Source organism: Diplotaxodon limnothrissa, linkage group LG9 (assembly GCF_057381915.1).
Source record: "Diplotaxodon limnothrissa isolate DT_005_m linkage group LG9, D_limnothrissa_male_GT1.1, whole genome shotgun sequence".
NCBI lineage: Eukaryota > Metazoa > Chordata > Actinopteri > Cichliformes > Cichlidae > Diplotaxodon > Diplotaxodon limnothrissa.
This window is the reverse complement of record NC_140604.1, coordinates 22525323-22540234: the sequence shown is the minus strand read 5'-3', so window position 1 is coordinate 22540234 and position 14912 is coordinate 22525323. Positions and strand designations below refer to the sequence as shown.

At 39.6% G+C, this 14912-nt stretch overlaps 1 protein-coding gene across 2 annotated transcripts; it reads right to left on the bottom strand.

The window, feature by feature from the left end:
• Positions 1-4506: 4506 nt before the first annotated feature.
• Positions 4507-12442, bottom strand: LOC146625536 (zinc transporter ZIP12-like). 2 transcript variants are annotated; one of them, XM_085362272.1, is made up of 12 exons: positions 12191-12442; positions 11198-11518; positions 10906-11113; positions 9722-9885; positions 9397-9568; positions 8917-9089; positions 8673-8828; positions 8415-8489; positions 6742-6814; positions 6428-6586; positions 6141-6328; positions 4507-4635 (listed from the first exon to the last, which is right to left on the bottom strand). In XM_085362272.1, exons 1-12 carry the CDS (start codon positions 12440-12442, stop codon positions 4507-4509), a joined length of 2070 nt encoding a protein of 689 aa, XP_085218398.1. The 2 variants fall into 2 exon arrangements, with proteins under 2 accessions (XP_085218398.1, XP_085218399.1); XM_085362273.1 differs by lacking the exon at positions 6742-6814 and having other exon boundaries at positions 6428-6644.
• Between the last annotated feature and the right edge of the window lie 2470 nt (positions 12443-14912).

Genomic DNA, 14912 nt, shown 5'->3' with positions numbered 1-14912 from the left:
GAGGTCAGGACTGCAGGCAGGCCGTTCCTTTCTCTCCACTCCCAAATTTTGGTGATAGTCTCTGATAAATCCTGCTCTGTGGGGATGAGTGTCATCTTCGAGGATAGAGTTCAGTCCCAGACTGTGGAGATATGGGATTCCATTGTATGGTATGTTCCAGATTTTCTGGGTACAGAGCCGTCAGCCATATCATACTGGAGACTTTGACTGCAAAGCTGTAGAAAACTATTTACAGTTCCTAAATCCTGACAGGGTGGTGTTGTCTTCTTGGGACACATGTTGTGGCCTGTCTCAAAAATCCCCTCTTATGTGGAATATGCTCTTCTATTTGGAGATGGTACGCATTCAAAAAAAAAAAATGCTGCAACTTGGTTTTGCAGAACACCAGCTTGAAGTTGCCCTGTGGCACAGGCCCTATCCACATTAGTCAATCATGGCATGCTTGGAGCAGACACCAATTGACCACTGTAGTAGGGTCCATCCTCAAAGGTGCTGCTAATCAGACACCAGTCAGTCACCTGATTGGCAGCACATGGGGTACAAGAATAAGATATAGCAGATAGCAATCGCACAAGAAGGTTTTTGCCATTTGCAGAGAAGATTTGGCAAGTTTTTCATGGGTGCAACCCACAAATGAATTCTCCTTACAAATGCAGCATCATTTATGAGGAAATAAAAAGGCTTTCAAACACTATGAGATTTATTGCCAAGAAGAATTGTTACAACAAGGAAAAGATTGAGCAAACAGAATCCACACTTTTTGGGCTAAGTTTATTTTGAGAAAAGAAAGAAACTTTCAGATTACAAAATTTCATGCATACTAAAGGAAAATCACCAGGTTTGTATTAAACGAATCTTTCATCTGTTTTAAGGCTTGAAATGAACTTTTATTTATCAAATGACCACAAAAAAGAGGAAAATTAATAGAATCCTAGTAAGTAAGGTAATACAAACTTACACTAACAACACACACTGGACACTTTGAAAGGTACACCTTTCAGACTTACCTTACTCTAAATGTGGTATGGTTGTTGGTGCTAGACAGGCTGATCTGAGTATTTCAGAAATGCTGATTTACTGGGATATTCCCACCTTTAGGGATTACAAATAGTGATCTAACAAAGTGAAAATATCCAGTCAGCTGCAGTTCACTGGGTGAAAATGCCTTGTTGATGTCAGAGGTCACAGGAGAATGGCCAGACTGCTTTGAGCTGATAGGAAGGCAACATCAAATGAATCACTGATACAACCAAGGTATGCAGAGGAGGATCTCTGAATGACATCTCTGAACAAACTTGAAGTAAATGGGGCGAAGCAACAAAAGAACACACCGGCTAAGAACATACTGCAATTCACATGGCCTCAGCAAAACCGGACAGCAGAAGAATAAAAATAATTGCCTTGTCTGATGAGTCAAAATGACGTGCCATCTCACAAAGATCAGATCATCTAAAACTGGTTTATTGAACTTGATTATTAATTCTCTGCACTCTATTGTCCTACAGGGTCACTAAATCTCAGTTCAGTGGAAAACGTTTAAGATGCAGTGAAAGGGAAGATTTACATCATGGATGTGTAGCCGATAAATCCAACCCAAAAAACCTTGCATTATAACAGATGCAACTTCAGGATATTTTCAGTGACAGATGTAAATATTAATTCATAATTTCTACTTTTTATTGTTTGCTGAAGTGTAGAAAGGTAACTTTTCTTATCGTTTCACCTGTATAAATGAGTCATTTGCTAAAACAAGGTAGTTTGAACCAGGTAAAGTGAAAGAAAGGAACTGCATCTACATTATATCCCTCGGTATGAACTTTGCAGTCTCGCACTCATGGTATAGTGTCTCCTGTAAAACCATGCTGGTGCTGAAGAATGCTATTCTCAAAAGACTTTAGAGAGCTCTGAAGTTGTTATTCATTATTGCCCTCTAGTGGTTTCATGTGCATTTGCATTTTAAAGGAGAACCGTAAGAACTGTATATAATAAGTTATGTGGGAGCAATTTCTATAAACACTGATGCAAAAAAAAAGGCGATGGCCATGGTGGTGGATGCACTCTGAATGTCTCACGTGTACCAAGACTTTATAAAACAAAAACATTTTATGCTGAAAACTATAGATTTATATTTTAGACCAGTTATGTATACTGTTATATCAGGACACAATGAGGTTCACAGGAGGTGATGTTCCACAGTATTTGGACCAATTATCAGTTCGTTAGTATCTTATTTTTGAGGTAAAGGTTCATTTTAGCAATGATTTCCAAAGAAAAAGTGAAAAATGTACATCTAAACAGGGGTAACAGTGCAGGTTTGTCTGGTTATTATTATTATATGCTTCTTTTGTCTTTGTGTATATAACATCATAAGGCATTCAACTGCCCTGTTGTGATATTTTGAGGGGTTTTTTTGTTTGTTTGTTTTTTTAGCAACATTTGTAAAAAGAATTTGTACCTAAGAAGAAAAAAAAAAGATTGATGGAATGAGTATATGTGAGTTAAAGCCAGTTTTTAAGGTGCTAATATGTATAAACACTAAAGCATTTCCCTCACTGTGTGGCAACTATTTGCTGGCGTGTTTTTGTGTCACAACAAAAACAGATAGGAAGAATTGTTTTCAATCAGATCCGTTTCAATCAAAGGGAAAAATATTTTTATGTTTCCTGTTCTCTGTCTCTCTAGTAGCTTTTTCCCATTGTTTGTATGTTCTCCTGCCCTGATGACCCCCCGCAGCTGAGCTCTTCTTCTGAGAGGTCTCTGCTGAGCAAGTGAGAATACTCAGTGTTCAAACCAGCATGGCCCAAATAAAAGCACTTCCTTCATCCATCCTGGCAACAGTTACCTTGAAAACATGAGCATGCCAAAAAAAAAAAAAATGCCTCTGTGGTGCAAAAGAGCAGAGCCTGGAGCTTTCCTGGAAGTGCTGAAGAGGCTGAGATTTTTAAAATAACAGCAAAATTGCTAGAATAAGAGAAAATTCAATGGGCTTCCTTCTATTGTCTGAACATTTCTCGGGAAGTCACAGTAAATGGTGTCAGCTCTTTCTGCCATGATAGCCAAATAATCTCATGACACTGTTTATGGAAATGACTTTGCAGTTAGATAATAAGCCCAGAATGGCAAATTAACATAATCAGCATAGAAGAAAGTAATCCCTCGCACGAATAAAGTAAATGCTCGACAGCTGTTTGCTCAAATTTTACAGAAATATGTTGATGCTGAGAGCACCAGAATTTAATCACAGCAAGCTGATTAAAGGAAAGAAAAAATCCATTTTTAAGCCCACTCGCTCTTTCAGTATCACAAATCCAATTTTATGTACAAATAAGTTGATTTGCCATGTTTCATTTATTTCATTGTGCTTATGTATTCATCACATTCCCATCTTCCTCCACCTCCTTCTGCGAGCCCACTCTGACCGGTAAAGAGCGTGTGCTCTGTGTGGGTCGGATCGCTGCGGAGTTTCTGTCTTGCACAGCGATGAGCGTTAGTCATCCAGGTTGGTGGATGAAGAGAACAAGTAGCTCAGGTGGGTGGAAGTGCCCTCATATTGGATCACAGAGAGGCCTCAAAAAACAAAGAACAATGCCTCTGAGATGAGAAGCAGAAGTGGAGCAACGTTTTTCAAAATAGGGCTTCAAAAATAACTGTAAATGATACCAGCTTGTGCCTGACAAAGAGGCTTAAATCCTTTTCTTTGTTCCTAATATTAGTTTCTCATCAAGCCAATTAGTTTATGTATATTTAGAAGTCGCCCAAACACACAGGAAATTATGCGGAATTCCTGAAAAGCACAACTCTTTATAATTTCGTGTATATCATGCAAAAAAATAAATAAAGGAATTAATTAGAAATACATTGAATGGAGACTCAAAGGGGTTATCTTTCAACGGGACAATATTGTTGAAGAGCAATACTGAAAAACTTTAGTGCTACTTTAATTGGAATTAAGTGTACAAATTTAAAACCATCTGTGTTTTCCCATATGATTTGGAAATTGGATATGGCTATTACAAGCTCATCAAGTAAAATGTCCCTCAAATCATTTGCATCATTATATCAACAACACCCAAATTAATCTATTAATTTTCCAGTTGAAATTTCCATCAGTTTAAAGGCAATGGAAAAAAATAAATAAAAATGTTAATAAAAAAGGGAGCTTTACAATATACTCTTGATCATTGAATTTGATTGTCTGAGGCAACATGAACAACAGATGGTGCAACCAAAAAGGCAATGAAACTAGACATTTACAGTCCATATACAGGCACACACACTGTACCTAACATACAAAAATAAATCATCAAGTATAAAAAAAGACAGGCTTCGCACCACAGTACATATATCTGATCCATTGTTGAGACTACAACATCATCAATAATTATTCAAATCTACTGGTTGCACATGCTAAGAGATGATAACAAACCAGTTAATGGAAATTTAAAACTCTAGTATGACTCGGCATTTTGTTTTGGCTCAACCCTGTGAGGAAGATGCACACTGCATTTAAAATTTGAGTTCATGTTCAAAGAGTGCGAGCAACAAAAGGCAGGCCCAACCCAACAGGAGACCGAGGTTCTGGAGGAAAAACATGAGGCACGGTCTGTCGGTCTTTACTCGATTCATCTCTGGAAGCTGATGAAAGAGAGAAAATAAGAGTAAGAGCAAAACCTTCAGCAGTTTGGCAGAAATTCAGGGTAGGGCTGGCATTATTCTCTAGTTTTCGTACTTCCACATAACCTCGTGAAAATAACAGTCAGCGATTTTCCCATCGCTCAGTACTTTCCAACTGTACTACTTAAGGTTTAAATCTTAAACCAGAATTTACAAGCACGCTAAGCTCTCCATGACGCTGTTCTGAAGCACAGCTGGACTTTGAGCTTCTTGATGCTGAGGTCAGCTTACTACTAGTTTAACAGGTAAAACCTTTTGTTAATCACACAAATTAGTGTGTTAGTACTTTGCAAAATAATACAAAGTGCACAGCTCAGGTTGATGGGAGTGCTGCTATTTTTGGTCACGTACAAATGCCTGCAAACTGATGACAGACAATCCTGAGAGACACATAGCATGAAAACAGGTTGATATACACACACCCCAAAAAAGGGCTCAGTTTTTGGTTCCTGGTGGTCTCTTGGAGATTGGAATAATTTTATGTGCAATTTTTCATGATCTGCAAAAGCTGTAATTCTCAGCTGTTTTACCAGTTTTCCATTGGTTTAGTTTCTGCTAAAACAATATTTGAACTTGAATTTGAATTTAGTAGTGGCATTAGAACACATTTAATGACCCTTTAAAGACTCCTGCTGGTTAAAATGCACTAATTTAACCAAAGTAATATCACCCATTTGTTTAGTATTTTGACTGTTTTTGTTTAGATTAGATTGAAGTTATTAGCTAACACTAGCAAGACTGAAACATTAAGCTATAGGGGTGCAATGCTGCAGTATTAGCCTTAGCACACATGCTAATGCTAATAGCAAATAAGGAAATGACTTTCACTCACTAAAACTATAACACAAAGCTTTTCGACTGGCCATACCACACAGTAACAATCTTATTCACATTATTAAATCAAAAATCATATTTAGAATCAGAATCAGAATACTTTATTAATCCCGAAGGAAATTAGGGAAATTGCTTATAAAGAGCAACACAGACGTGACAATTTTTTTTGTACGAAAACAACAACATTGTAATCTATTATTGAAGTTAAATGTTTGGAAGTCTATGGGAATTCGGAGCCATCATCTTGAATGAACTGCATTTTTTAACACTGTCCTAGCTGGCGTTTTAGAGCCAGCCTCCAAAGTTTCTGCTTGAGATCATTGGATCAGTTTAATGTTTTGTAAAGTGTTACTCAAACTGGAGTTCAAAAGTGCATTGATACATTGAGGCACTAGTTATTTCTGCACCAGGACAGAGGATCACTGAAAGTAAATTATGTCACCCAGTGCATCTGTTTGGGTCATTCACATTTGGGATTTTTTTTCTTTACTGTTTTTGAACAACAATAAAGTTTTATGGTAGAGACACCATAGATTACACCGTAGGTTCTGTCCTTTTACAGGATTTGTTGTCAACATGGAATGGCTAATAAAGAATATCACAAGCCACGTGCTTCATAAAACCTGGCTTACCATTTCCACCAATGACAAATAGAGAAAAATCCCAGCAGTGACAGAAAAGATCCACTTCTGCACTTCTGTCTCTGAAGAAACAAAAAGTCCAATGTAGAGCCCCATGAAGGCCGTCAGAGCGCTGAGAAAGTTCATTAGCACAGCAGTCTTCACTGAGAGTCCAGAGCTGAGCAGCACTGCAAAGTCCCCTTGGAGACAAAAAGCATACAAGATAAGTCAGCCAGTCGAGGAGAATAGTTTCCAAAAGATAACAAAGTCATCTAAATGAAAACACAGTGACCTCTCACCCATCTCATGTGGAATCTCGTGACACAGGATGGCTACAGTGGTCGCCATTCCAGTCTCAGATGAAGAGGAGAAAGCTGCCCCGATAACCAGGCCATCAGCAAAGTTATGAAGACTGTCTCCCACAATTACCATCACAGCCAGCAGAGAAACCCCTTGTCCTGGGAACACAAAGAGGGCCTGTGTCAACAAACTCATCCTCAAACTGTAACAATTCCTCTGTCGTGCCAGGCAACTAATAACAAAGCACAACTCATTCATCTGCGTGTGATGGCGCAGCTCATTTAAAAAACAAGAAAAAAGAAGTTTAGGTTACTAGGATGTGAAGGACGCCTTGTGTTTGCATGCTCAGGAGACACTTCTGTACACTCCAAGTCATCCACGGGTCCCTGCAAGATAGACATACCTGTTAACACCACAGATTCTTGAACATTTTTAGCCTTTGATTTAAGAGAGAATTGTAGAATAGTTGTCAAATTAAAGGAGATACATGAGACTTAACTTTAGTAGTAGTTATGCTGCCTTTAGCGTTAATATCAAGAAGTTATTCAGAAGTTGTTTCAAGTTATTTCCACAACGCAATAAGTTTGCCATTTGCAAACAATAACTTTCAATGTCTTTGAAATTGCACATCATTAATGTACAATATGAAAACCAGTGGCCCCGAGACAGAATCTTGGGGAACCCCACACAACAGATTTCAGTTTTGATTTTGTAGCATTTGCCTGGTAAACTGATTCCAGTTTTCAAGATAAGTGTTCCTACCAAAAATAATGCCAAACCTCTAACCCCATATGTGCATAGTTTGTTAAGTTAAAGGTTATGATCAACTGTATCAATTTTTTAACTAAAAATACTCCCACAACATATTCTTTGTTTTCAATAGCAAGTTGAAGTTCAAGTTCAAATTTTATTCGCCACATGCAGTGGCAGGTTGCCCTGCAGTGGAATGAACCGCCCCCCGACCATACACACACAACACAGACATCACATGGGGATACAAGTCAGAGAACGGTTGCATTACAGAAAAAACACTGAAATGTACACTACAATGGGAAAGTACAAGAGGAAAAAAAGAGACCTCTACTCATGCTGGGCTAGAGAGGACAGCATGAGAACAGGAAACAAAACTGTATCTATGAAGCCAATGAAAGTGTGTGTTGTGGTTCTTTTGGGTCTAAATCCTTATAGTACTCTGGAAGTAGAGAGATGAGCCTATAGTTTATGAGGAGATGTTTATCTCCAGGTTTACATATTGGCACATCCTTTGCAACTGGTATCTTTTCAGGAAATAAACCATATATAATGACAAATTAAAAATGTGGGTAAATGGTTTCTAAATCCATATTCGTTAGGCTTTCCACGTGAGGGATCTACTCTCTGAGACCTGTTTGTGTATTTAAAAGGATCAAGTCCTGAGGTATTAAACTGTCTTTGCACAATTCAACAGCATGAAGTGATTGCTGAATGATTTAATACTTCTCATTCTCCAGCATCCTACATGTTCTGTTTCTTTACTCCCTCCTACACCACTAATCATTTTGTTATATAAGAGCAGTGCGGAAATTTTGGTGATTTCAGTCAATTTTTGATCAAGAATTTGGGGGAATTAATACTAAATAAAGTGTGATGAAAGATGGGATCAGGATTATGCCAAATCTTTGTACCGCCCCTCAACTTGTGTGGTGAATACCATTCTCTAGCACAACACTTGCTGCTTTCTTGGAGGCGTAATGGGGGAGTGAAGCATGACTGGGGTGAATGAAATTATTTTCACTTAAATAGGTCTCCTGTGTTACAGTGTTAGCGTACACATTTCATCAATGTGTTGACATGAGCAGAATTGCCTTACTATAGTCACAACCGTGTGTTTTATCACTAAATAAATAACATGGATGGGTATAGGAATGAAAATTTACCTGCGAAGAACAGTCTTTTTATTAAAACAAAGCAAAAAAACTGTTCAGTGTGACTCGTGACTGGACTCACCAGCTGTATTGTGGAGATAGACTTGCCTCTCTGTGAGTGACCATTGCAGTTCAAGGAAAGGTCACCGCCATGACCCTGCACACAAAAGAAATTCATGACATCAGTTGCTCAACATGCACAGTCATAGAAATGTGTTTCTGCTTTTGCAAGACCCTTAAATGTTTAAGATCAGCCTGTGATGCACTGCTTCTGAGTAACTTTCTCAGATTCATCTTTTTTGTCATTAAATTGATAAAGGCTACAAAACAAAAGCCTTACATGACTATGAGAAGGGACTAAAAAGGAGAATAGTTTTTCAATGAGGAAAAAGCTGTAAATCCCAGCAATCACTCCCAAGATCTTCCACAAATAATCTTTTTCTTCATCATAGTCCTCATCACCATGATTGTGTGTGCTGTGATGGAGGCCAAGGATCTGCAAAGTAGACAGAGAGGAAACAATTTACTCCACACTCAAGCTATGTGTGTGGTGGGTTATAGTGGACGGTGCGGTGACCTTGTACCTGTGGTATGAGGTGCAAGAGAGCGTCTCCTGACAGGGTTCCCACTGCCAGACCAACAAACAGCTGCAGGATTAGTGAGTAGGTTTCTTGGCAGGAGTTGAAGAAGATCAGACAGATACCAAACATGGAGCCCACCGTGATGAGAAAGACAGCAGCTGTGCTGTAGCCATATTCTGCAGGAAGGAGACAGCTTTGCATAAAACACCAAACCAAAAATGTAGTAAAGAACAAGTGATTTATTATGTCTGGCCTTCAGAGGCAAGTGCAGCTGATTCGGCCTCTGCAAGCCACTTTGCAACCCGCCTTAACCTCAGCTCATCCGTACACTGCTATTTATGCTATTTCTAACTTAGTCAATGTCATGTTCATTGCTGGTAAGAATTGCAACTATTGGTGTGTTTTATTTAGCTGAAACTATAGCATGTTGTTTTTATTACAACGTTGGTTTGTGAAGAGAAACAATCAGGTAAAGCGTCTTACTCTCGAGAGCTGTGGGCAGAGACCCTCTTGTTTGTTGCTCTTCAGACTCACAGGCATTGCCTAGCAACTGCTGAATGATGGCTGGGCAAATTTGTCTGAAGTGTTCCTTGGAAATCGGCAAATGAGGATCCAGAGCAAAAATATCCACCAGCTGATTGGCTGAAAAACATACCTGATTGGAATAAAAAGAAAAGGCAAATTTGGAGGTGAGTAGGAGGCATTTCAAATCAAGTCTCACTTTGCCTGAGTGAAGTTTTTCATTCAGTGTTTTATGATTTTAAGTACTTTTGGTTTGTCATAACCCAATCAATTTATCTCACCATACCTGTGCCCAGTCACTGTTTATTCCTTCAATTTCGGGGTTGCAGCTATCTTGCAAATCCCTAGCCACCTTCTTTGAACCTACTATGATGCCTCGTCTCTTCCTGTTGCGAGAGTGCATTCCTCCTTCCCGTCCTACTCTCAGCTGACGAAGCAACTCCTCCAGGTCTAAACAGATAAATGGAACACAATATATCAGGGGTCAGTGCTTTAAACCAGCATTTCTTTATTCATCGCTTAAAAAGACAAATAAAAAGATGGGGACAAACTGTTTTGAAATCCAGTACATCAGTCATTTCTTGGTGTGACTGAACCTCAAATTAACCTGCATTTTTTACTGTCATGAAATAATTTTAACAATTTTCATATGTGTAAGTATAGTTTTATAGTAGTGCCTTTGATGCAGTATTTGAGCATCTAGTCTCAAGATAATCGGTTCCCTCTTGGAGCATGTCTGTTAAGAAGACTTACAAAAAACAAAGAACAGCTAAATCCTCTATTATTGTTCAGTAATCTTGTAATAATCATTAACTGTATAAGAATGATGGACATAGCTTCCTGCATTCTTTCCAATAGCCAGCAGGGGGCGACTCATCTGGTTGAAAAGTAGTATGATGCTTTATCACCTTAGTGAACACTCTCCTGATGACTTATTTAAAATAGTATGATGTATGTGATGGTCTCCCTTAGAGTCAAAAAGAAGCAGGATGCGTTTTAGGACAGGCATCCTCTGTGACTGACTCGTCACTCCCTTAAGGGTGTGCAATATTTCCCAGTGTCTCAGTCAGATCCAACCCAGTATTGTGATTCGTGGCTTTAAAGCTGTAATCGCTTCACAGTGGAACTTCATGTACCAATGGGTAAGGTCATGGTGGCTATGACCATATTTTATATAGAGGCTTTAATATGAACAATGGATCCACTGGCTGTTGCTAGTAGAAAGTGTTTGAATTGTCCCACCTGTGCCTTCAATCAGGCAGTGGTTATATTCACATAGTGGGTAAACCAGCTGGTGAACAAAACCATATTTAAAATCTAAGGTGTCCTTTTCTCAGGCTGAAAATGGAGCTAAAACGAGAGCATGTGTTGTACAAAGCTAATGCTGCTTTGCATTTGATGTTTCTATAGGTAATGGTGTGTAGCTGTGGTCTGGAAGGAAAATATACAAACATGCTCTTTTGAACTCACCCATAATCTGCAGGTTACTTGTGCAGTTAAGAGAATGAAAGATATAATCTGTAAAGAAGGCAGGAGGTGGCAGGTTTCTCTTTCTGAAACAGTGGCCTTGGAGAATATGGCTAATGATGGCTGCGGCCACTCTGGGAACAGCAGATGTACCAGCACCTGGATTTCCCTTAACATCAGCATCTTCCAAGAGATGAGCTGCATCGATGCACTGTGGTATGGAAAAACTGAATTATTTATATGCAGGCGTACGCACGGTAAAAAAAGATATATCTGTCAGAAAATGCTCTCTCACTTGAGAACTTGAGGGTATATGGTGGCTGGATGGCTCATAGTGTTGGTTGATGACCTGCAGGATGCTTTCTGTTTCATTGGATGAAAGGAAGCTGTTGTCTTCAGCTGGATGTAAGTTAGTGAGGGCCAGAAGATAGAACTGAAAGTTCCCAGATGAGGAGTAAAAGGAAGAAGGAGGGGGGGCAGCATTTGACACACACAGGTCTTGCAAGTTAATTATATAGTACAGCAGGACAGTTGAGATCTGCTGGTAGTTCTCCTCAGTGAGGACATCCTTCCCATCATCCTTCAGCACGGAGAGGGCTATGTCTGGTGTCAGGCACTGTAACAAGGACAGGAGCGATTAAAAATAATAATTATAATTTTTTTTAATACATTTTATTTAAAGGAAGTTGAAAAAATCTAGGTCATGCTAACTTTTGAAAGATGTTGTGTTGATAACAGCACTACTTTTTCTCTGCACACAATGTTCTGTTCTTTGCTTCTTGGAAAAGAAGCGGTTGAGACCAATTAACCCCACATGCAGGTTGCAAACGTTTGAGAGAGTGAGTGAAGCACTGTTTCTTCTGGGAAAGAGCTGGATATTCACTGAAGAGAGATAAAAGCTACTCTCTTAATTACTAAATCTTAATTTAAAAGTTTGACGCAGACATCCTTATCTTTCACGTCATGCTGCTCTGTTGTATCTTAATTGCCCCTGGGGGATAAATAAAGTCTTTCTGATTCTGATAATCACACTGTCAGCCCAGCTGCACAAGCATGAGTAGTACCTCTAAATCCACTCTGTAGAGTTTATTATGTCAAACGGAGGGATGTTTAAAGCCACGAATGCTCTGTGCAGGTCAAGGACTTAAGCCTCCACATCCACTCACATTCCAGCCATAACAAACATTTTTCCTGCTGTGTGTTCAGGAAAAGCATTATTGCCCTTGCTCAGTTTAGCACTTAGTGACATTTTAGTGATAAAACATTTTAAGACAGGTGTAAGCATTACCTTCTCACACATGTCCTGAGAGCTGCCCGTCCGCTCTGTGCAGCGCACTGCCTGGAGAAGTGTGGTGATCAGCACACTGGTTCTGTTCTTCTGGAGTTGAGCCTTGTTGTCTGGCCCCACGGGCAAATTCAAGGACCTGAGAGCCTCCTGCAGGTACCCCTGCTCCTGCCCTTTCACTTCCAGCATTCTCCCAAGAGGACAAAAATACAGCAGTAGCAGCAGCAAACACCAAGTACTGCTCATGAAGTACATGTTCCTACCAAGGTCGTCAAACTCCCTCACACTTCCAGGACTGGCTAGAGGTTTGAGATGACAAGGAAGTGATACATGGAAAACAAGAAAACAGAGAGAGAGAACTGTATCAAGGTGAATGATGGCAGAAGGCTACTAAGAAAGGCAGTGATGTTTTTTAGACAAGGGAGGTGCTAATAATAGGCACAACTGATCTGACGTGAACTGGACGGTTTGGAGGTGAACCAGTCCTTACAGTGCCGAATGGTCAGTAAAAGCCTGGGCCCCTCAGTCCATAACAAAAGGATTAGTGCAGGCAAGTGAAAGAGAGCACAGGGGCAGGGAGACGGGGGCATGAGGGGGAGACTGTAGACAACATAATTAGTACTGAGGAAAAATAGGGACCGGATAGAAGCTGTTAGAAATGTAAAGAAATAGCTCAAACAGAGCCACATCTGAGATATCTCCTCTTAAGCAGTAGGTATGTGGCACAGAGGCAGACACTGTTATCTTTTTGATTTATATCTCAGTTTTTAGAGCAGTCCATGGATTGAATCGTTTTCCTAATTTAGCAGCTTCAGTTGTAAAAGAGAAAGGGAGAAGGTGATGTGAGTGAGTGCATGTGGTGTGATGATCATAAGCACTCCATGTTTAAGCACCAGCGATGCTCATATCTAAGGTTTTCATATTATGCAGGATCTCTGAGTAATCAAGGATCAACCATGCACTGCAAAACACGCTAAGCTTCCCAACATCCTCCTACACTGGAAACCCTGCAGGTCGATTCGACCCGGCAACAAGAGCACATAGTTTATTGTTTAAAAATTCCTGTAAGCTACAATAACACCTGAGAGAGAACAGATGAAAAAGCTTACCCGATGTACCAGGCCTATACCGTTCTCCACTCTGCTCCAATCAGCTGCTGTGACGAGGTCTGTTTTCCTCCTAGGGTGAAGGTTTTCCTGGTAGGGCAGACCAAAGATCCAGTGCTAGTTTGGGGAGAATTTTTGGGCATTGGTGCTGCCGGTAAAACCCTCTTATGAGAAGTGAGTAAGCTCCTGAAGATTAGCTGCGACAGCCTTGGAAGGCTGTAGTTACCATGGAGAGTGCTGCCTCATTTTCAACAATAAGGTGATGGTGGGGGGCTGGCCTCTAGCAGGGGTGACTGAATGGCTGAAGCCTGATGGAGTAATACTTAAAAAGCTCCCTTAGGAAAAAAGGTTTATGCATAAACAGACTGCTTTGCTGTGTTTCTCTCTCTTTCTGTATTTTTTCTGTCTCTCTACATCATATATTTTCTTTTTTTTATCAATATATATCACATCCCTACAAAGAAAAATCCATAAAAGTTTCAATTCATGCTCTTAATCCTGTCACTGTGAGCATCTATACTGCCAGAAAAAACAGGTGTAACACAGGCTATGAAAAAAGAAACATTGTTCTCGGCTGTGACAGCAAAGTGCTCACACTTATGCACGCCATGTCTCGTGTATAAGATGGACAAACAAAAGCCATTTTCAAAAGTTTCTTTAGATTTGTAGATAGAGGCAAGCAGTGAGTTTTTCTGACCTTTCTAATGCAGAACAACATCTTCAATGTAGCGTTAATGGGATCCTGGTTGTGCTCGATAAATTAAAAAAGAACAAGGGTGTTTGCTCAGGAGGGACTCGTGAAATGATCTGGCAGCTTTTTAATAGCTTTTTATATAAAACGGGTATGTCAAACTCATTTCATATTCGAGGGCCACAAACAGCCCACTTTGTAAAATCCCTATTTTTGTCAGGGCAAAGAAGTTTAAGTATACATTTAATCCCAATCTTAGTATTAGAAAAAGAAGTTAGTGCAATTAATCTGTCTCAGATTTTCTATGTTATAGGTAATGAAAGAAATCTGTCAGCATGACTCTTAAATTAAAACTGTAAGTAAATAAATAACTCAGTGACTGTCTTATAATCATAAAATAAAGGTTTTTGTCAATTCACAGAAAATGTCTTTGACTTTTCTGTCATCTAACTGTTTATCTATTACTTACTTAATCTGGCATCGTATGAATGGCAATGGGAGAGATCCCCATCAGTATAAAAAGCTGTGAAAGTTGTAAAATTGCAATTCAATGCCCTCCTTCACAGTGTCCCATGAAATCCAGCGGGCCATATTGAGTCTTTGCCAGGCATGGCCATGGAGTTGGACCCAGCAACAGGTGATTCATATTGAGGCTGATGAAAGGCTTTTTGTTCCAATGGTTTATTGAGCACTTAGTTTAAGACCATGGTGACTGTAGGCTTAATATACTGTGGACTGCTAGTTTGTTTTGTGTGCTTTTAGGTTTTTGTTGTCCTGAACACCCTGGAGTGGTTTTTATAAATAAAATGTATTTTTTTTGTCCTCCTGTACTTACCACCTCCCTGCCATCAGGTGATTAGCTGCTCTCCACCTGATGGAGAAGGACCTCTCTTTCTTTCCTTTCTACACATGGTTACATAAACATCAC

What these genes read in the sequence shown, in the direction of transcription:
- LOC146625536 (XM_085362272.1), bottom strand. Translation starts at nt 12,442, where the DNA reads ATGTACTTCATGAGCAGTACTTGGTGTTTGCTGCTGCTACTGCTGTAT. An exon ending in TCTTGCACCTCATACCACAG is followed by an intron (nt 8,829 to 8,916) that starts GTACAAGGTCAC and finishes TCTACTTTGCAG; the next exon opens with ATCCTTGGCCTCCATCACAG. An exon ending in AAGGCGTCCTTCACATCCTA is followed by an intron (nt 6,587 to 6,741) that starts GTAACCTAAACT and finishes TTGTGTTCCCAG; the next exon opens with GACAAGGGGTTTCTCTGCTG.